Source organism: Eublepharis macularius, chromosome 4 (genome assembly GCF_028583425.1).
Source record: "Eublepharis macularius isolate TG4126 chromosome 4, MPM_Emac_v1.0, whole genome shotgun sequence".
Classification (NCBI taxonomy): domain Eukaryota; kingdom Metazoa; phylum Chordata; class Lepidosauria; order Squamata; family Eublepharidae; genus Eublepharis; species Eublepharis macularius.
The window spans coordinates 146,909,965-146,932,369 of record NC_072793.1 but is presented as its reverse complement, the minus strand read 5'-3'; the positions used below and the strand labels follow the sequence as shown (position 1 = coordinate 146,932,369).

The 22,405-nt window shown below is 41.4% G+C and overlaps 1 protein-coding gene across 3 annotated transcripts in view; it reads left to right on the top strand.

Annotated features, from left to right (window-relative positions):
• ATXN7 (ataxin 7) overlaps positions 1-22,405 on the top strand; it is a 113,359-nt gene that overhangs the window by 26,477 nt on the left and 64,477 nt on the right. For 2 of the 3 annotated variants that reach the window (XM_054976871.1, XM_054976869.1), the window contains exons 1-2: positions 1,120-1,652; positions 2,769-2,837. In XM_054976871.1, the coding sequence (XP_054832846.1) occupies positions 1,370-1,652; positions 2,769-2,837 (352 nt within the window). In that variant the 5' untranslated portion in view covers positions 1,120-1,369. Of the gene's footprint in view, positions 1-1,119; positions 1,653-2,768; positions 2,838-22,405 lie in introns of those variants that run through there. The other variant, XM_054976870.1, reaches the window with a different exon arrangement.

Genomic DNA, 22,405 nt, shown 5'->3' with positions numbered 1-22,405 from the left:
TTTTCTCTGACATACAATAATAACTGCGCTTATATACGCTCTTCTAGATAGATTACTGCCCTGCTCTGACTCCTGAACAAAGTCAGTGTTTGTAATACTGCAGAATTGCAAGTATAGTTATAGAGGAGATAGTGAAAGGGTTAAGTAGATTTCAGAATAAACCCTTAAAGTTTTAAACCGTTTCTTTCCCAAGGAACAGAGAGAGAGAGAGAGCGAACTTTTTCTCGCTGTTGCTTTTTTCTGTTAACCCCGAGTAAGCCAGAGGGCAGCAAGTCTGGTGATGTCTGTCTCCATTCATGGTTTTGACAGATGAAAAGCCTGGCTTCTGCCGAAGTGGGGGGCTTCTTGCAAGCAAGCCTGCGTTAGCCGCGGCCCATTGGTGGATTGGCGCGAAGCGATTTAAATATTAAATAAGCCCTTTTAAGGCAAGATCGGTGGGTGACATTTGTGAAACGAAGGTGTCCGCGAGGGCCAGGGGGCGGGAGATGAGTCTCAGAGACGGGGTTAGTTTCCTGCTCGTTTCCTCTTCAGCCTCCGTTCCTGTGCTTGACGTGAAAACTTTTAAGGTGGGGAGGGAGGCGTCTGGTTTTTAAGGAAGCCTTCGGGAGATGGGAAAGCCACCCACCGCCCAGAAAGAGTTTGGCATTGGGCGCCAGCCAAAGGTGTGTCGGGGAAGAATCTGCCTTGTTTGTTAGTAGCACGCAAGCCTGTGGGCGGGCGGGAGGGCGGTCGGTCGTGGCGTTGCGCAAGGCGCCTCTCTGCGGGGAAAGGGCCTTGTTCCTTTAAGAGCTTGCATCTGCGTGGGGAAAGGGGCGGGGGCGGCTGTGATGTACCCGGACCTCGCCGAGTCCTAAAATAACCAACTTCCTTCCCTTGAAGTTTCTGGAGTTGGGGGACGGCGCGAGGGGGGCGGGGAAGGCCGGGGGAGCGCAGCCGAGGTGCCTCGATGGCCCCGCTGAGACAAGCGCCCCCTAAGTCTGGACGCGGCCGGCAGAGCAGCCCTTTCCTTCCTCGGTGCTCTTGAGCGGCGGTCCCAGATGATTCCGGCCGGGTGGTGCCCGGGGCCTCCCTGCCAGCCTGGGCCAGCAGCTGCGAGGGGAAGGTCGAGGTTCGAAGCGGGACTGCGCTAGTGATTGACCTGCAGCCGCTCGCCCGGAGAGAGGTTAATGGGAAGCTGGAAACAAAGGCCATGCGAGGCCTCCTGTTGCTGCCTCTGCCCTCCTCTGCCGGCCCGTAGCGGCGGCGGCGGCTGCCGCCGATCTGTCTTCCCAGGCGGCGGAGGGCGGAATTCTGCGGGCGCTTCCTTAAGCGGCGGCGCCACCTTAAAGAGCCTGATGACTTTTCTCGTTACATTGTAGCAGCGGAAAGAATGTCGGCGCGGGCCGTGGCTGACGTCAGAGGGGAGCAACGCAGAGCGGCGGTGTCGGCGGCGGCCAGCAGGCAGCAGCAGCAGCGGCGGCCCCGGCACGGCGGCGGTGGAGGAGGCGGCGGCGAGACCGGCCCCGCCAGCGCGACCCCCGCCAGCACGACCCCTGCCACCACCGCGGCAATGGCGACCGTCGGGGAGCGCAGGTCCCTGCCTAGCCCGGAGGCGATGCTGGGGCAGCCCTGGAGCCACTGGGTCGATGCTGCTAAACTTCACGGGAACGACGGTGAGCCAGAGAGACCTTCTCTTGGGGGAGGGGGCCGGAGAGCAGAGCTCCTGCCCGAGAGCCAAGGGTTAACCCAGCTGGTCGCCTGCGAGGGAGGCGGGCAGGCAGGCAAGGGGGCGCTCCAGCCTTCCTCTGGATCTCAGGCGCTGGGAGCAGGAATTTGTCCCAGACCCGGAGGTTTGGCAAGGGGGTGGCTGGTAGGTGAAGGTTCTTCTTTAACCCAGGCCAGCTCCACCCCCATCCTGGCTTGTCTCTGTGGTTTTTCAGCATACGCGTACTCTTTGATATGTCAGTGTCCAGATTTTCTCCACAATTATTCAGCACAGGTGTATTACTTTAACCTGTTATTTTTTAGCATAGTTTTCAGGAATATCATTCTATGCCTCACTCATCTTCTGTTTCCCCCAATAATTTGGCTGAACCCAAAGAGTGGTGGTAAATTTCTAGGCACATTGTTTGCATTGAGGCCACATCCTGTGATACAGTTCTTGTTCGTAGGTGTGTGCTTTAAAATCAATTGGGCCAGAAAAACATTTGTGCATTTGGGAACCAGTATACTGACAAATAAGAAATTCTTAAAATAACTGTTTGACTTGTCGGGGTTTCATTTGTTATAACTTTCATTCACTCGTGTGATTCTGCAAGCTATTCCCATGACCCAAGTTTTATTTGAACAGCTGAGTTGCTTGATGTGCATGTGAATGAAAATCTTTACACCAAAACATTACAATGTGTGCATTGCATTTATGAATCCAGTAATACTTCTCTGTCAGTTGGGATTGTGATGCGCTTCATTTGTCATAAACACTTAAGCCAGCAATGGCTTGTATCTAAGAGGAAAAAGTGAATAGTTTGCCTATGTATGCCTATGGCAGAGATTGTTATTTGTGCCATTGGTCTGCTTTGAATTTGCTTCATCTTGGCTGCCTGGCTAATAAGAGGTGTGGAGAGGGCAGGGACAGAGTGGCTGTATTGTAGATTGTGCCAAGTGTTCTTACAATCAATATGCTAGACTTAAGGAAGACAAAATTGTTAACATACCTCATTGCTTGCTGTATGTCTCCTACTTCAAAAAGATCCTGTAAACTGATCCTTTGGCTTGTTGTCATGTTCTAGGGGCAGCCTTGGAAGAAAGTTTCAAGGAATATGGGAAAAACCGCGAAGCAATGCGACTCTGTAGAGAAGGTAAGTTTGCATACCGAGATCTCGCACTGGATCGGGAGGTCATTGAAACAGACACATGCACTAGCAGCAGCATTACCAGCTGGATTGGCAACTCCAGCTCATAATGAACATGAAGAGGTTGTTTTGACTCAAAAATCGATTTGTCTGGAATTGTCATCATACATTTTATTATTCATGTTTAGGAGAAAGTAATAGTCCAAATTATCCCAATAAAATTAGGTGTGTTCAGTGCAGAGTATTATGAACATTCATTTAACAGTGAAGCACATTCATTTAACAGTTCACGCCATTTCAGCATGGCAATTTGGAATTCTGCATGGGTTCATATTGGACCTGTTTTATGGTCAGGCTTTGCCCTGTATAGCTTAAGAGGTGCCGTGTGAGTGTCATAATGGTATTTATTAGAATACTGTGAAAGGGCCTTGCAGTCTGGGGGGCAGTTGATTGTCTTGCTTTTTAGGACAGGGAAGGAGCAGACCTAATGACAAGAGGTCATTTAGCCATAGTATCCTTTGTAAGAAGTGGTTGGTCACAACTGTATTCTTTTTTTTCCCCTCTGAAGTAGAAAGGTTTTGATCAACAGGACCATATTTAACCATCAAAAAATGTGAACATCCTGTAATATTTTTTTCTGATAATCTAGGGAAAGCTCAGGTTAGAACCTTGCACATCTAAGCGAATAAGAAAAGGGATGCAGAAGTAGCATGGTAATCAGTTGGGACATGGCAACAGCTTGAAAGAACCAAAAAGCTAGTCCTCTTTGAGTTTGGAAAAGCTCCCTTACTTCGGGTTGAGACCGTTTCTGTTATTGACTCGTTATGTAACTTTTTAAAATACTTTTTTTAAAATGTAATTTATTGGTGCAAAACAAAAAAAGATACAGGAAAAAACGAAAAACAATGCTGGCAACAGAAACCAAAACAGTGTTGGCAAATCTATCCATAAGCTTCTATAAAAGGTTTCCAAATATCTAAAAATAAGTCCATATGCAATTGCCAACTATGTGATAAGTTTATAAGGTCCTGAATCTAATGAATTACAGGAAGTGGGCTTTTGTCTTTTCAGTGTTGTAGTAGAAGTCTTTTAGCGACTGTAAGGGCATGGAGGCTCCATTTCTATTCACCGTTAGTTAGGTTCCAAGAGATAGTTATGTGCCAATTTATAAGCCTAAATTGGAGTTAGCACTTTGAGAAACTACTAATGAGTAATATTATCGTACAAGCATTTTTAAAAGAGGTCTGTAATATTTATAGTGATGGTCATACTTAGTAGGTCTTAGAGTGAAAGGTATTTTGGCAATCGTGGAAAAGTGATGAATCTGTTGATGTATTCTAGCTACTTCTAGGTTTTCCCCTGTGATCCCAAAGAATCTTTAATGTGTTTTAGAGTGTCATCTGGCAGATGTATAAAAAAGTACCCAAATGTGTATGACAGTCTACATCAATAGATCATTTCTCCTACATACATGTTTTCTCTAGAAGTTTATGTGCTGGGCAGCCTCACAAGGAAGTCTTACAAGAAAATTGGCTCATTATTAGTAACAAATTTAAAGGATGGCTGAAGAGCTACCTAGAACTAAAGACTGGGGTCAGTGAAGCACCACAAGTTACTTTGCTGGTAATAATTGACATACAGCAGTCTTTAGTACTGGGCTTTAACCTGTAAATAGTCTGAGCCCTGTGGATAGAAGAAACTTGGATTGAAAGAAGTAAATCAGTGGCCTAATGAGAGACATGGTTGGGTAGGTACCAGGCCATGGAGGCCTTTATAGCTGGTAAACAGCACTTTGAGTGTAATTCAGAAAACTGGCACCCAAGGAAATAATTTCAGAATTGATGTTATATGATAAGTTAGCCATGCTCCTAATAGTGATCGAGCTGTGGTATTTTGCAGAGGCTAAATATGCTTTGAGGGAAGTCCCATGTAGAGCACATTAATAGTCTAGTCTCTAAAGTTATTGTGGCATGGATCCATGCTGCCAGATCAGTTGGCTCAAGCCAACCTGTGTGCGAGATAAAGATGGAGGAAGGCATTTTTCGCAGGTGAAATCACATGTTTCTCAAACAATGCTGGACTGAATAAAACCTCAAGATGCCTGCATCAGCGAGGGACAGTTGGTACCCCATCACACGTGGAGAGTGCAATGCCATCCAGCTCACTGACTAGAATCAATCAATTTCATTTGTTCACTGTTAGCCTCTTGACCATGGCAATCAAGCACTCACTTAGGAAGGTTATGACAGCATTAAGTGGCATAGGAAAAGAGATATGGAGCTGGTTATCATTGGCATAGTGTGATGACAGCCAGCACTGAAACCATGAGTGATGTCTCCAAGAGGCTTACATACAAATTAAAAAACACGAGTGGTAAGGATACCCCATTTCTGCAGATTCAAAGCTGTGCTGGCCAGTTACTGGGAAGCCTACTAATTACTTCTGCTTGTAATATGGGATCAACCATATCTGCTCCGCATAGGTTCACAAGTCACTGTGGTTTGCAATCCTAATTTGCAGGATGCAAGGGCAAACAATTGTTTGCTAGTTCAGCTATAATGAGAAGCTATAGATTGCCAGAGCCAGGAAGTAACTAATTTTGCAGCATGCAAGGGGAGGAGTCAGGGATTGTGTGAGTGAGCCTGAGGCTTCTTCTAGACTTGTTTGCACAGTGCCAAAGCATAGCTTGCATTATCTCCAAACCATGCCTAATGACTAGTGCTTACAGCTTTGATGCTGTAGCTGTACAAGTAACACCTGGGAAAATATCTATAAATATACTAACCTGAAAAGAGCCAAAATCAATAAGCAGACCCCTTTCAGGATAAACAAAACATGCGGAGATATATTTTCAGGTACCTGGTTAGGTTAGTTTAATGCCAACTCTGGTTGTTTACTAGGTGAGCTGCTACCTAAAATCCTTCTTCATTGTTTTTATATGCCACTTGTTGTGAGAGTCATTAGGTCTCTTATCTCCACCATGGGACGGAAGCTGTCCTGTCCTGGCATCTGTATGGAAATGGGAGGAGAGGAAATGCACTGATGGAAAAGCTACTCAAGCCATTAATTTTTTCTATGAATTATTTGGACCTTGTGGCAGGGCTCTCTATTTGAGTAAGCATCCATATCAGCACGACCCTGGTATCTTCTAGTGCTGGTTAGAATGCGTTCAAGTTCTCTCATAGAACTATATGAATGCTAATGTTCCATATGTGGTTCTAAACATAGACTGGTGCAAACTGTCCTCCTAAGACATTGGCTGTGTTTTTTATAACAAACAGGGAAAAAAAACCACTTACTGCATGCAACATGTAATTAACTCATGATGATGGCTGCTAGATTAGACAACTTGAAAATATTGGTCAAGATTCATAGGTTTATTGATTATTATTTGATAGCAACCATATCTGACATAAGAAGAGTCGTTATATCAGGAGAAAGTTCTCCCCATCATGTTCTACCAGACTATCTGACAGACCACTTTTGATGGCAGTACTGCACTACAAGGACAGATCAGTTCCCATTTATTTATTTAGGCTATTTCAATATTGCCTCGTAAGAGTCTGGTTAAGACAGCTTACAATTAAAGAATGTCACAAATATTAAAAACAAGCTATTAAAATCCATTGGACAGCATAAAACTATCCATAAAACAGAGACAGTTCATTAAAAAGTTGGTAAGATAAAGCCTCTAATTAAAAGCTTGGGTAAAAAGATGTGTTTTGGCCTGGTGCCCAAAACAAACAAAAGAAGGCACCAGGCAAGCCTGAAGGAGGAAGGCATTCCAGAGGCAAGGTTCCACCACAGAAAATGCCTCATCTATAAATGATACCCTCCTCACCTTTGAAGGTGGAGGCCCAGAGAGCAGGGTTTGAGAGGTAGATCTCAACTGGCGGGATGCATAGTTTGGGAAGAGTCAGCTCTCAGCAGTAGAGATCCTTATCTTTTTGAGAGAAGCTGGCCCCTCATTTATTTGTTTATTTTCTTTATAGCCCTCCTTTCTCACTGAGACTCAAGGTATCTTACAAGGGAGCCAGTTTGGTGTAGTGGTTAAGAGCACGGGACTCTTTATCTGGAGAATCAGGTTTGATTCCCCACTTGAAGCCAGCTGGGTGACCTTGGGCTAGTCACGGCTCTCTGGAGCTCTCTCAGCCCCACCCACTTCACAGGATGTTTTGTTGTGGGGATAATAATGACATATTTTGTAAACCGCTCTGAGTGGGCATTAAGTTGTCCTGAAGGGCGGTTTTTTATTATTATTATTATTATTATTATTATTATTATTATTATTATTATTATTATTATTATTATTAAGGTGTAAAACAGTGCAATCACACATGAGAGATCTAATAAACAATGTAGTAGTAGGACTAGAATTACAAAATTAAAAACAGTGCAAAAAGTTTCAGACACGCTAATACAATTTGTCAGCTCTTGTTTCATCTCCCCATTTCTGGGGGTTTGGTTATGTTAGAAGGGCTGTTAAACCTATCTTGGCAATATTAACTATATCTTTGAGACCTTAGGAATGGAGCCAGTGTTGCATTGCTTAAAACTTTCATTTCCAGGCTGTTTATTAATATTTAGTATTCATACTGATTTTTGGATGGTTCAAAGATCATCAAAGCCGTACAACAACCCGTAATGTAGGTTCATATTATCAGTTCAATATTGCAGATAGGGGTACCAAAGCTGAGAGAACAGGTTTGCCTAAAGCCATTTAGTGAGATCGTGGCATAGGTGTGATCAAAACTCCCTGATTGGTTGCTTTGTCTGTTAGTCACTACCAGTTCTGTATGTTTAATATAATGTATCATGGCAATATTGTAGCAAAATCTCTGGTTTCCTGAAACTTGAAAGAGCACCAGAGGCGGCAGGCATACCGGCTTGAGTGCTCTGCAGCTTGACAGAGGCGCTAGATAGAATATGTATAATATACGCAGAGCAGCAATTGGGTCTGAGTCTGAACGTAAATGTAAAATTCTTTTAGAAATGAAAGCCAAAACCAAGATCTTTTCTACAGTACTTAAATAATGAGCTAAATATCTTGTAAGTGTACAAGGTTAGAGAATGAAACAAAATATGACATCTTTGTCCAAAGTGAAGTTTAGTGGATGCATTTAAAAATGGATTATTTTTAATTAATTGAAAATAGGAAAAAAAGCTTTTATCTCTGAAGAAATCTTTCCTAGCTCAGTTTTCCACGTCTTTGTGCACAATATTTTATAAATAGATAGATGAATTGGCACAAAACTAACTTGTGTTGAACGCATTAATTAGCTTTCTTTCTTTCTTTTTTTCTCCCATCATTTTCACTACACTAAAAACTTCCATGCAGATCCCCACTGAAATTAGCAAGTGTTGCATAGTGGCTGTGATTCTTGAGGATTTTAATATAAATGCTGCTCATTTTGATGGGCAGCGGTAGAGGCAAGGCTTGAACTTGGAACCCAGCAGGACTTTGAATAAAGGCTGATTCTTGTGTTATATTTTTATACATAGAAAAGCATACTTGTATCTAAATGTAGCCATGGCCATGCAAATATTTTTCTTGGTTCCAGCAGCCCTCCTGGGAAGTCATACAGGTATCTACTTCCTGATGCATATGTCAAAATTTGTTTATCCGGTTTAGGCAGTCTCTTAGTGAAGAACTGGTTCTTGAGGCAGCTTACAAGATTAAGAATAAAAATCACAGTGACAAATATCTTAAAATATGAAATTCTCGCACAATCAAAAGACATATAAAACACTAGCAAATATATGTAAAAGGACAAAGATTTGGAGAGGCCCTCCCCCAGCCTTTCTGTTGTTTGCAACTTTTAATATAAACTCATTGGCATTATGGACATACTCTTCATGCATCTGATGAAGTGAGATTTATCTCACAAAAGCTTTCATTGGGATAAATGTTATTAGTCTCTGCTGTTGGACTCTTGTTCAGAAAGCCAGAAAGAAATAATCTTGTAGACATGTATGAATTGCCCTATGCGGAAGAGTAACTTGAGAATTAGGCTTGAAATGGTCAGTCAGCTCAGTTTCACTGCAGGTTTTTTAATACTTCCTGGCAAAGGCTGAAGCAGCAGCCTGAACTTGCTTTGGAGCAATTTTGAGCATTAAAACAAGTTCCTGGTGTTCTCCCTTCTATCATAACTGCTGCATAAAGATTAGTAATAACAGTGTGTGCATAAAGCTGTTACCTTCTTCATGTATATGTTACTATTAACTTTCAAGGGTTCCCCCTTCCCCCTCCATAATAAAATAATATTTTGGAAAAAAATTCCCATTACAAGTATTTGTGGGGGGGGGGCATAATTTTAAAATGGCTGTCCAAATGTAGTTCATTTTTATATGTATATTTTCCCTGTGTATATACTCATCCTGCATTAAAGCAGTTGATTCTGTTCCAGTAAAAAAAAAATTGCCTCAGTTCCATTGAAGTATTTAGCACTGCACATATTCCATTAATTAAAACTGGGAATACAGTTATCATTTCTGGAGACTTCTTCAGTGTGGTTGTAGCAAATACAGAACTCACATCTATACTTGACCATGTGGAGAAACAACAGTGTCTTGAGGGCAGGAGGGGAGCTGTGGGCCCAGACATTTTTGTTAAAAGACTGGTGTGGCATAGTGTCTGTGTCTGGTGTAGTTTCTCGTTCAAGTCTTTGCTTCTGGCACAAACACACTAGGTGACCTTAGGCAAACCACTCTCTTGGATCCCATAGAGGATTTTTACAGGCAGAAAGAGGGAGGCATTTTTACTGAATCTCCCTCCCTGCTGCAGACTTTCAATCCTCCCTTGCTGGTCTTAAGTGACCCTGGGACTCCCTTTCTACAAGGAGCAGCATTTTGGGGTATATTTTGGGCTGTAGTGAGAGGGAGGAGATGAAGTCCCATTCCAGGGATGGAATTTCCTTCTGTCCATGAAAATAATCTGGTGGATTCATTTTATCCAGTCCAAATATAGGGAATACCAATATTTATGGTCCTCCTGATTCCCATATCTGAAATATGCCATTTTTTTTAGTGCATACCTCTATCCAAGCTGCAATATGATAATAAACTACTTTATTGGTTTGTTGTAAGTGAAATGTTTGTTTATTTACAAGATTTTTATCCTACCTTTTCTCCCTCATAGCACTACCAAGGCGGCTAACATACAAATTAAGATTTCATCTTAGAACCATTAAAACCAGCACACAAATACATAATTAAAATGATTTAAAACCAGAGCTTAAAATGAATACAAAAAATTAAAACATTGGGGAGGGAGGAGGGATCATTGAGCGAATGCCAAGCAAACCCAAAAAATCTTCACCCATTGCTAGAAGACAGCAACAGAAGAGGCAAGTGGCTCTTCCCAGGGGAGAGTACCAGAGTCTTGGTGCCACTACTGAGAAGGCCTTCTCCAGGTTTGCCGCTTGCCTAGCCTCAGAAGGCAGGGGCATCCAAAGCTGAGCCTCCAAAGATGACTGCAGTGGTCGTGTAGGTTCATAAGGGTCTAGGCAGTTTTCAGGTACTGTAATGTTTTGCATCTAAATAGTTTGATTCTTGTTTCTGCTGTTAATGTGAGATTTTTTAAGTATGTTACTGTGGGTTTAAATGCATGTGTCTAAGGAAGGAAGGAGGGGAGCTGGATGGTTGAGCGCACTGTGATCTGCTTGGCCAGTAGCTGTACCCTAGGAGGCAGAGTGAACTGAATTTTTTTGTCACAGGGTTGATGGAAGAGGTTCTTCAGTCAGTCTTTGGGTGTCTCAGGTCTTTTATGCATGGGGCTTTTTCATCAGTTCTCGCCCCATACTGCATCAATTTCTTTCCAGACTTCTGCACACACGGTCAAAATACCCTGATTCAGTCTTCAAACTGTTTTCCAGATTTTTTTGCAATCCATATGGCTGCATCTGCCGCAGAATTGATGTTTCCCCAGCTTTTCTGCAGCTTTTCTCCATGTGCACATAACCCACTGGTTTTTTTCCCCCAGCAAAGTCAAACCAGGGCTTTTTTGAAGTGCAGAATGATTTCTTTGGTGTGGGGCCTGGACCGAGATCTGCCTTTTGCCTGTTCCTTTGTTCATCTGCATCCTGATTGGTTGAACAGCAACCAATCATGTTTTTTTCCTGAATTTTGTTAATTAAATAGCAATCTTGTGAGGTTGCAACATTGGTTCCGTTAAAAAAGACAAAAAACATCCTTTGTAAATTTCCTCAGGGATGGACTGAGGAGTAATTCTTAAAGCCTGTAGGAGAATCGAGGTACCACTTCGGTTTAGCTCCCTCAAAGTGCAAAATTAAAGAAATGAAGCAGCATGAGGCCAGAATAGATTAATAAAGCGGATCCAAACGTCATGGATTGAATGTGCAGAAAGCTCAATGTAAAGTTCACCGTGTGGAGGAGGCCTCAGAGAAATAATTCTCAGTCAGGCAAACTGTGTGCACCTAGGTCGGTTTGTGTATAGCTGAGAGAGATATTATTCTGTCTAGATCAGGCAAGCTTCGTGGAGAGACTTGCATAAATCTGTCTGTGTGGATGAGAGGAGTGTTTGTTCTGTTAGTGAACATCTGTGTGGAAGACAAGTCTTTGTTACTCTTTCTGAGAATTTGTAACTGTTTTCGAAACCACCAAGCTTAAGAACTATTGTGAAACCAATACACTTATCAACCTCTGCAGCCATCACTCTTCTGTATTCATAAATAAATTCCACTTTGTTTAAGAAAAAAATTCCTTTTTTACCTCACAACCGCCCTCATGTGCTGACCATTCTGTCAGACTATGATCTGTAACAACTAACAAGCCTTCCCAAGGAGATCTAAGGCAAAAGACTCTGGTGAACATTGCTTTCAGAATTGTAATGGTTGAAAATTGCTCTGTAATTGCGAATGCAATTGCATGGGATGGGGGAAGCTCCTTACTTATGTGAGAAGGTCCTTAAGTAGGAGCTGTGTTTTGATAAGCATTTCCAGAGACCAGCTTTGCATAATCACTGTCTGCATACGTGCGTGGGGCATCTTCAGTCTAACGTTCTTCAAGTGATCTGTTTAATTTTCAGGAGAAAGAAGAATGTTTCGGAAAACATATCCGAGATCTGAACAATAGCTTATCGGCCATTAATAATTTGGTTTGAAGTACGGCTTTTCAGCTAGTTCTTGATCTGATTGTCGTTTTTCCTAGCCTTGTTTCTTTCGTTTTAGTGGAGTGTATTATACAAAGCTTTGCCATCAGCCTAACTAATGTCTCCATGTTCGGAGTAGTCCACTTACTGGCTTCCTAGTTGCCTTGTTTAAAGAATGATAGCTGAGTGAATTGTCATGGTTCTGGAGTTTGCATCTATTTTGATTACAACCAATTTCATAGATTTTTTTTGTCATGGTTCAAATTAAAGTTTAATTTTCTTAGAAGCAGCCTATAATACAATATAAAACAATGCAGTAGAAACAAAACAGGAGTAGTGGGGGAAGGCTTCTAAATATAAGGCTAGTCTCTCTTCTTTTTTTGCTGGTGTATCTTCCTCCCTGCTCTTGACTATGAGCCTCAGGCTAAGGGCCCTTTAGATCATACCTCTGGGCATGCCCAGATTTTTAATACCTGTAGCATAGGAGAAACAAACTCAGCCACCTTTTAACACAGCTGCTGTTAGCCAGTGAACATGGTCTTTCCCATTTCGTCACTCCTGAGTACATATAGTCTCAGTACTCGTTTCAGCACATTATCTGCTGCCTCTCTACTATTTTTCAGGTTTTCTAACAGTGACTTAATACTTTAATTGCACCATAAATGCTTATGGAATAATGAGAAAATATCTTGGGGACTAACTTTGTGATTGTAAAATAATGTTATAATTTTATTTTTATGTAATATTGTGGATCAGTTTTTTTTCTTGATGGAATTCCAGTGTCTTGTTACTTACTTACTTAAAATAGTCATACTCCACCCTTCTGATAGTCTCAGTGTAACTATCAACAAGGATTAAAAACAGTACAATATCTGCTGCTCAAAAATGTTTACCTAAAGAAATTTATCCCACAATAAACAAAAGAACTACCCCGTCAGAACTTCCACAGTCCACCACAGTACAGTTTTGTTACTCAACAGGTATGTATAATAACGTCTCTCTCTCTCTCTCAGAATTCCTTAGTCCAGAAACAATCAGCGAAATCCACCAGAATAGCCAGGTTTTACAGGCTTTCTAACAGGGTGAAAAAGGAAGAGATCTCTTGTATTGCCTCAAGGATGGTATTATGTAATAGGGGTGCAACTGCTGAGGGAGCTTGTTTTTTGGCTGAGGCCAGCCAGACTCGCTGTAATGAAGAGGTGGTAAAGAGATTTCTGGACTGATCTGAGTGTGCCACAGTCTTTTACCCAGAGAAGCCATTCTTTGTGGATCCCAGGCTAGGATGCCCAACTCTGGGTTGGAAAAGCCCTGGAGGATTTGGGAATAGAGCCTTGGGAGGGAACTCAGTGGGGCATAATGCTATGGAGTGGAGTCCACTCTCCACAGCAGTCATTTTCTTCAGGGGAATTGATCTTTGTCGTCCGGAGATAGTTATAATTCTGGGATCTCTTCAGGCCCCAACTGGAGGCTGACAACCCTAGTCCTAGGTCATGGAGGACTTAAAAAGTAATCGTTTTGAATTTATCTGGAAAGCAAATTAGAAGCCAGTGCAGTTGCTTAAACGGTGGTGTTAAATGCTCAAATCATGGGCAGCTACATCTTATACCAACTAATGCTTATTTGCTTTCCTGCTTTTTAAATAATCCTTCTCTCCAGTGGAGACACAAAGCAGTTACACATTGTTCTCCTCTCCTCCATGTTATGGTTCGACTGAGCATGTGGGTGACTGCTTCAAGGTTACCCAATATGCTTCCATGGCAGAGCGGGAATTCTAGCCTGGGTTTCCCAGATCCTAGTCCAGTGTTCTTACCCAGCAATAGCTTCCAAGTTATATTCCCACCCCGTGTAGAACATGTTAACAGTAATCCATCCTGGAGGCTGTGATATATGCATTGGCATGGTCAGATTGGCTAAGTCTAGAAGTAAGGACAGTCCTTAACTGACAGTGCCATCCTAAGAAGAGTTACTCTAATCTAAGCCCATTCAAAGCGATGAGCTTAGACTGGAGTAACTCTTCTTAGAATTGCACTGTAAGTAATTTTGGGAAAAACACTCTTTGCTACAGCCTTTTGTCCTCCAAAGAGCAGCTGTGGTTCTTATAACACCCAAGGCTGTTCGTGCTCAGATTAAGATAGTTTCAGGAAGGCCAGTTCCCTCTGTTTCAGGTTTTTCTGCCTTATCCACTTGGCTGTGGCATCCGTGCTCTGGCTTAGGATGGGTACATATTTATACATATACATATGGTCTATTTATTTAATAAATGTATATCCCATCCTTCTTTATTGTTTTTAGGGTGGCTTTACAACAAAAAAATATAAAAAGTAAATATTGAAGGAGCCAACTATGAAGCAACAAACAGTGCAACAACCATCATAATAAAACTGCACAAAGCAGCAGAAACCCAAAGCTAAAAAGGCCATCACCAGAGGGCCAGTATGGTGTAGTGGCTAGAGTGACAGACTAGGATCTGGGTGACCCAGGTTTCATTCATCAGTCTGCCATTGAAGCTTGCTGGGTTACCTTGGGCCAGTCACATACTCTCATCCTAACCTACCTCACAGGGTTATTATGAGGGAAAATGAAGGAGAGGATGATGATGTAAGCTGCTTTGAGGCTCCATTGGGGAGAAAGGCAGACTATATAAATGAAGTAAAATAAAAGTAATTTTAAGATTAAAATAATATCCCACTACATACATAAGATTTAGCTGCAGTAAAACCCACAGAATAAAAACCTAGTATAAACACATCCCACTGAGATGTATCCCCATTAGAAGTCCATCTGGAATAGAATGGTGTCTACTGATTTTCCGAAGGCCCTCTGTGAGTGGACTGGCCATACTTCTGTAGGCAGGATGTTCCAGGCTTCGGGGACTCCTGTGGGGAATGCCTTTTTCTGAGTGCTGACCACCTCACCTAATGTAACTGAGGCATGCAGAAACAAGGCCGGGCCCATCATTTCCAGGAATGATTGCCGCTGGTAAACCGCTCTCAGATGGGCAAAGGCAACATCTGTTTCTCAAGCAGCCGTGCAGGATCCAGGAGCATGCCCAAGCAGCAAACCTGCTCCTGCGCATGAAGTCGCCCTCCCTAACAGGGCAAATTGTGCCCCCTGGGTCTGTTTCGGGTTAGGGGAAAAGGTTCAGGGGGAAGGCTGAAGCACCGTCCCCCTCGCCCCCTGCCACGCTTCTGATCCAGATTGGACCCTTGCAGCATTTGGGAACTTAGCAGCTGCCATCTGACTGAGCCTAAGGAGAGTCAGATCACAGAAACCCCAGTTTGTTCAAAATGTATTGTTTGGCTCTGAGATGTGTGATCTTGTTAGTGCAGTTAAAATACTAGTATATCTTCGGTTCAAATTGGCTAGGACCTTGCCCCCTCAAAAGCCCACTTAATTGCCTTTGCTAGTTGCAGCGGACCCTGTGATTATATCCAGTCTTTAGCTGAAGAGATGATGTCTTTTTTTGAAGCGCTTAAGATGTCATGGAGTCCCAAGTTGATGGCAGAGACTATTGAATTAGAATGCATTGATTGATTATTGGCTTTAGATAATTTTATCTACCCTATTTTTTCGGAGTGGTGAGAGATTCATTTCCTCTTGGTTAACTGATTCCGATGTTGTCTTTGTGCAATATAAACTGCTGTGGTGAATCTATAGATTGTCGCTGCGTAATATAACAGATTATTCTCTTTTCCTCTTGTGTATTTCTTTTAACTTTTTTTCTTACTTCAAAAGGGATAGCACATGTCAACTCTTAGGGCATACCTGTAGTTTACTTTCTTGAAATCACACTTGGTAATATTGCAAATATCAGCTTGAAAGGAAGCTGCATAGAATATCACTTTTAGACTACTGGCTAGCATGCTTTCCTCTTTAGTTAGAAAGCTGGCAGGGTATTCGGGTGCTGCTCTTACGGAGGACAAAAGTATTGCAAGACATTGCGTTCTTTCATGGGAGTTGAGGAAATCCCAAGAGAGAGTGCTAAAAATAACAGCAGCAAGTGAGGAATGAAAAGCAGGAGCCAGATGCTCACATGTGTTTTCAAAATGTATATACTTTTTAAGTGTCAGTAACTGATCCCTGTTTGCCGACATTTGCCATAAGGTTACACCTGAGATTAGCATAATATCTTCTAGGCATAATGTGAAGAATATACATAGAAGTGCCTAGCAAATCTACTGTGTTTGGTTTTTGATGGAGCAGCAAGTGTTCTGGCAGAAACAGAGTTTATGTGAAACTGCAGCTTTATTTTCTTGAACAGGTTTGACTGCCTGAAGAAGGAAATTACATATAGCGTCCTAATAAACTATGACTTTAGTGTTAAGTGTTCTGAAAAATTATGCGTTTTTTCCTTTAATTTTTTTAAAATAATCTTTTAACCTGCATATATGCGCAAGGGGGGAAGACTAACAATGTTCTGAAAGCTCTGGCTTGGATTTCCTTTTCGTGCAATTGGAGCAATAATCACAGAAGCAAACTTTCTTACTATCCTCCTCCCGCTGCAGCCAGCTGTGCTCCTGGGATGTGGTGGACCCCCAAGAACAGTTGAGTGCAAAGTGGGGGTCTGCAGTGGGACATGGAATTGGCAAAGATCCTTCCTACCTCCTTCCTTTCTGCCAGCAGAAATGTCTTCTGCTAGAAGAAAATACACAATTAAGGCCATTGATATCAGAAACACAATATAAAGAGCCAGTACAGTTTGTGTTAACTTTCTGGGTTTTTAAAAAGTTGGTTCTCGATTTTGAAACTCTTGGAATTCGCACCTGTAGAACTCATGGTGGAAGATTCTGCTGCCATTCTAGAAGTTATTTACCAAGTTACTGGCTTGTATCCAGTGATACAGAAACATAAATGGACTTAGCACAGTTCCACCTCTGCAATATCTTGTACAATACTAAGCACTTTTTTTCTAGCTATATATTACTGGAATTGGTTGCATGAGATCTTGTGCCAGCAAAAACGCAAGTAGGGATAAGATTGCCTTAGTGCAAGCTGCTACCACAGTCTTTTGCTTGCATTTCCACTTGCACAAGAGCTCTAGCACAAGCAGAAATTTTGCGTTGCCATCTAGCTGGATGTTTGTCATATGTTCCTACTTTGGGACCATATAAAGGTTTTGCAGTTTTGTGAAGAAAAAAGGAAGAAATTGCAAGGAAGAAATTTGTCCAGAGACAGCATGAAGGAACTAAACCCTATCTTATATGGACTAAGTCCATCAGCTGTGGCTTGGGATCCTCCATATTCATGGAGTCCGGTTGTACTAATTCCATACATCCAAATTGTTGAAACTAGTATAGGTCTTCACTTCATGATAACCCTAACCCATGATAAAGCTGTCCTCTAAATGTTTCTACTTGGTGACCTTGATTGGACAAAAAGGCATAATATAAATGTTGTAAGTAAATAAATAAGAAATTCTCAGCACTTAGATACCCTTCTAATAGAAACATAAGAGATGAAACAAGATCAAATTAGTTGTAGTGACAGATTACATAAGAAGCCATTTCCATTTGTGGCTTGGGACCCTGTATATGTCACGGTTTCTTCCCTTTACAACAGGAGTGTCTGTCATGTGGCATAAATGGTCATTCTGCAGTCCAAAGATTAGAAATGCCTCACCTTAATTTAACATGCATGTCAGCCTATCACTGTACGACAGCCTGTCAAAGCATGCAACCTTTTACATAAATTTGGTTGTCACAAGTTAGCAACAAGGCTGGTCCTTGAAGTAAGAATGAGCAAAGTATATTGAATTAACAGAGGTATACAGTATTGTGGCTATAAAGATAATCCAAAGCAGCTGGGAAGCTTGAAGGTGTCTGCAGGTAGTGTGTTTTCTAAAATCTGTAATCCTAGCATGCCTGCAGTGAAAGCATTTGATTAATATCTAGAAGTATTTCATCTGTAAATCGGTCTGTTTTATCCATTGATGTATGTCATGCTGCAAACCACAGCCATGTCTGCAGTACAGTATGCAATGGAACGCTTGCTTAAGTGAGTTTCTCATCGCTGAAAAACCATTGAAATGAGTGGGGATGTCCTTATAGGCAGGGCTGCCCCAGCTTCCTTTGCAGAACTACAGTCACAAGGGATCACTAAGAACAACCAAAATGTCACAAAATAGTATGCAAGCTCAAGTTCCCTAGAATTCTACATCAAGCTAGATATGCACTATTGAAAGAAGAGGCAAGGTTTAACTTTACATATTTAGAAGTCTAATAATTTTTAGTTAAATATAAGAATAGTTTTCCTGCATTATTTTTCTACCAATAAAAGGACATTTAAACTACATAATTGTTTTGGCTGAAATTGCATAAAGTAAATCAGACTGGTTTTGAATTGAGAAAACAAATCATTAGGGTCAATTCTAAAGTTGTTTAGTTTAAATTTAAGGCATAGTTTTGAGTATCACTGGAATTGGTTGTACTGCATCAGGAGAAAGTTGCCTGAATTGTTAGACTAAAAAGTATCAACGATTGTTAGGTTTAGATACATCAAAAGGGTTTCTGTGCTTCTTAAAATGTATTAATTTTACTTACAGATCAGGAAACTGTTAGAGAGAGGCGGGGCTTTTGGTCTAACACTTCTGAAGAACAGAAAAACATCTCTGCAGTCCAAATACAACAAGCATTACATTATCATATACACCAGCCAAGTAAAATGATTTTGAAAGACATTTCTCAAGAAAAAAAATGAATTCTGTCACTTTTTGCTGGTGTTATTAATAACTTGCTGTTTGTTCCTCCTTTTTGAGCCAAACAGAAAAGTATTTAAAGAAAGCGTTCTCTTGCTCCTCTGTCAGTAAGGTTAGACATTCTTGGGTCCTCTAATATGAATTGCCATGATTATTTGATGGAACATGAGGCAACCACAGTCTATATAAGTTTATTTCCAATAGCTTTCTGATCAGTGTTTTTAATTAAGCACTTAAGCAGAGTTGTTTCCCAAGGTTTCCTGGATACACAAAAAGGATCTTTGAAAGTTGCCTAGCAATGGTGCTAAAGACATGGCACATATTTTAAAATATCCAATTCTGGTCCCATCATGGCCCGAATTTTGGTGTATTAATTACTATATTGAATTTGCTGTTGACGACTATTGAAGTCTCTAGAAGGAAGTGCCTCTTGTATGTTGCATCTTCTTTTCTGATGTTGTTCTGCTTCCAGTTTCACTAGGTTGGTACTAAGTGGGTCTCAGGCTCTATAACTTACTATCCACCCTTCTCAGTACATACATCACATAATATTCAGATCAAGGAATCTTATAGTTATTTGAATAATGGCTCTCTTGGATTATGAACCAATTAGGGAGGTGGGAGGAAGCACTTGTTCCCAATGTATGAAATTGATGTGGAGGAGGTAACATTTCAGTAGGTCTTTAGAGATTATGATATTGATAGAATTGTTTGAACATTGCAGGAAGCTTTTTATCACATGATTTGAGCTACTTTAGCTTTTGGGGAAAGGAAGATTGATAGGAGCTAATGCTGCATGATCTCTATCGTAAGACAGGCTTTCTGGGACTTCTGAAGAACGTATTCTAAATTGTGGGCCTTCACAGAAACAGGTTTTGAGTAACTTCTAAATGTGAGGTGCATGGAACTTTTCCTTGTGGCAGAGAGTTTGCGAGGACTAGCCAAACAAGTTTGAATCTAGTGATCATTGTTAGAAAGAAACTGTAAGTTGCACTACTCTTTAGGCAGACGTGAGCTGCAGATGCCAATTTAAATAATGCAGCTATGGCTGTCTGTATAAACTTGTAGAGCAAGATGAACATGTTATAAACAGTCCAATCCAAAACTGTTCATGTACAACATGTTTGGGCTGTCCTGCATCATGCAGACGAGGTCTTCTGCTTTAACTGTATTGTTACTGCAGGTTGTTCAAGGAGAAAGAGGATTTCATAGTCAAAAGTCAGGAAGTGTTTTAATGACAATGGGAAATGGAAGTCAGGAAAAGAAATAAAAAAGAAAGCATAGATTGTACCAGTCCTTTGTGATCAGGTGTAGAAGGACAGGAAAGCAAGCAGAAGAAGAAATCCATAGCGTATTCCATCCAGTGGAGATGGCAGGGGGCAGAAATTTGGGGAGTCCTTAAAAAAACCTCTCCTATGAAATATGTTCTCTTTTAGAATGAATGAAATGCTTTTAAAGATGTGGGAATGCTGTTGAAATACACAGCTCTTAAATCCAAAATGCGTCTTTGCATCTAGAGAATGTGAAAGAAACAAAACATAAGATTTGGAAGGGAACCCATGTGTCATTTAGTCCACCCCCCTGTAGGAAATTCACGGCTACCTCCCCATCAGTTCCCCAGTGACCTCTGCTCAATGCCCAGAGGAAGGTAAAAAGCCTCCAGGATCCTTGGCCAATCTGGCTTGAAGGAAACTTCCTTCTTGACCCCAGTATGGTGATTGGCATTACCCTGTGCATGTAAGGAAGAGCCACAAGAGCCTACACCGGCTCATCCCTTCATGCCCTCCCTTTCCCGATCTGCTTAAATTCATATTGAGTCATAGAATCATCATTGCTGTCAGGTGGCTATCCAGCCTCTTCTTAAAAACCTCCAAAGAAGGAGAGGAAGCCTGTTCCGCTGAGGAACCTCTCTATCTGGAAATTCTTCCTAATGTTTAGCCAAAAACTCTTTTGATTTAATTTTAACCCCTTTGGTTCTGGTCTGACCCTCTGGGCTAGCAGAAAAGAACTCTGCTCCATCTTCTATATGACAGCCCTTCAGATACTGGAAGAGGGCTGTGAGATCACCTCTGTGTATGACTCTCTTTCTGACCAAATAATGTGTTTTTTTGTTACTTATCACACAGCTTGTCTTTTCTGTTTAACTCCTATTTGTTTTCTACTTTTCAGATAGCACATGTATCTTAATTTTTATTACAGTAACATAGGGTACATTAGCTTGCAGTTCTGTCTCAAGTATCGGGTATATTTGTGATTTTGCTTGTAGAAAACTAAGGTGTTTATAACTCTTAAGTTCCATAAATACGGCAAATACTGCAGTATTATATGCTAGATAAGTTATTTAAAAAGCAATTTATATTGTTAAAGCAGTAAAAATTAGTTTAGGCTTGACAAGGTAGTAAGTATTGGATATATTTTAATTTCCCTCAAAATTTGTTCCCCTTCCGGGGGGGGGGGGGGTCTATTCCCTCCATGGCTTTAACATTTCTAGAAATTTTACATCTCCATACCCACTTCTGTGAGTAATTATATCAAAAGGAGATGGTTTTTAAAATACATGCTTCAGAAAGATAGTCTTCTGAGAGCTTTTTAAATTTGCCTGTAGTTGTATGTGTAGAGTTGACGTAAACACAGGAAATTAAGCTGACATGTCCCTGGGGATGAACTGATGGGAGTGCATAGGGGTGAATGCAGATAAATACAGGGTGGAATAATGTAGCATTGCCTGGCTTTGGTGTTTTGGGGGTTTCATGTCCTTAAATCATTCCAGCTCCTGCTGCCCAGTTGACTTTCTATTTCAGGCTTCTGTAGTTCTTTGCATGATGTTTCTCTGTTAGTCAGATATAAGTACTGAACAGCCTGTCGATTGCAGTTATAGGAAATACCTGGATTAGCCATTGATTGTTAATTTGCATAACTTTCAAAAAGTTGCTTTAAAAGATGCTTTCCACTGCTGTGGTGGTCAGTAATATTGTAACAAATGTATTTTTCACTTGGGCTTTTGCTTTGAATATAATGAATGGATTTTAAAGGTAGTAATATATATCAACAGACTTTGTTAAATTATCAGGGGATCACTTTGCTTGTGAAGCAAAATATACGTACGACAGCAACATTTGATTTATCTACTGCCCTTCAGGACAACTTAACACCCACTCAGAGCGAGTCAGTCACAGCTCTCCGGAGCTCTCTCAGCCCCACCCACTTCACAGGGTGTTTTGTTGTGGGGATAATAATGACATACTTTGTGAACCTCTCTGAGTGGGCATTAAGTTGTCCTGAAGGGTGGTATATAAATCGAATGTTGTTGTTATTTACAAAGTATGTTATTATTATCCCCACAACAATCACCCTGTGAGGTGGGTGTGACTGTGAGGACTCTGAGAGAGCTGTGACTGACTCAAAGTCACCCAGCTGGCTTCAAGTGGAGGAATGGGGAATCAAAGCTGGTTCTCCAGATTAGAATCGTGCCATTCTTAACCACTATCCCAAGTGAGTAAGAAACTTACTCATTTGCTGCTTTGAGTACAGTATGAAAAATGAATGACACTGTGTCAGTTCCTAATGCTCATCTTTAGAGTGGCATTAAGAATACCAATACATGCAGCTTCCTTACAGGAGCAACAGTTTCAGACAGCAGAGAAGAAGTAATACAACAAAGGCGATCTACCAGGGAAGGCTGTTGAAAACAGTACTACAGTAGACATACTCCCCTCCCCCATGTACATATTTTAAAATATGAAAATGGCAATATTCTCTTCTATGACTTCT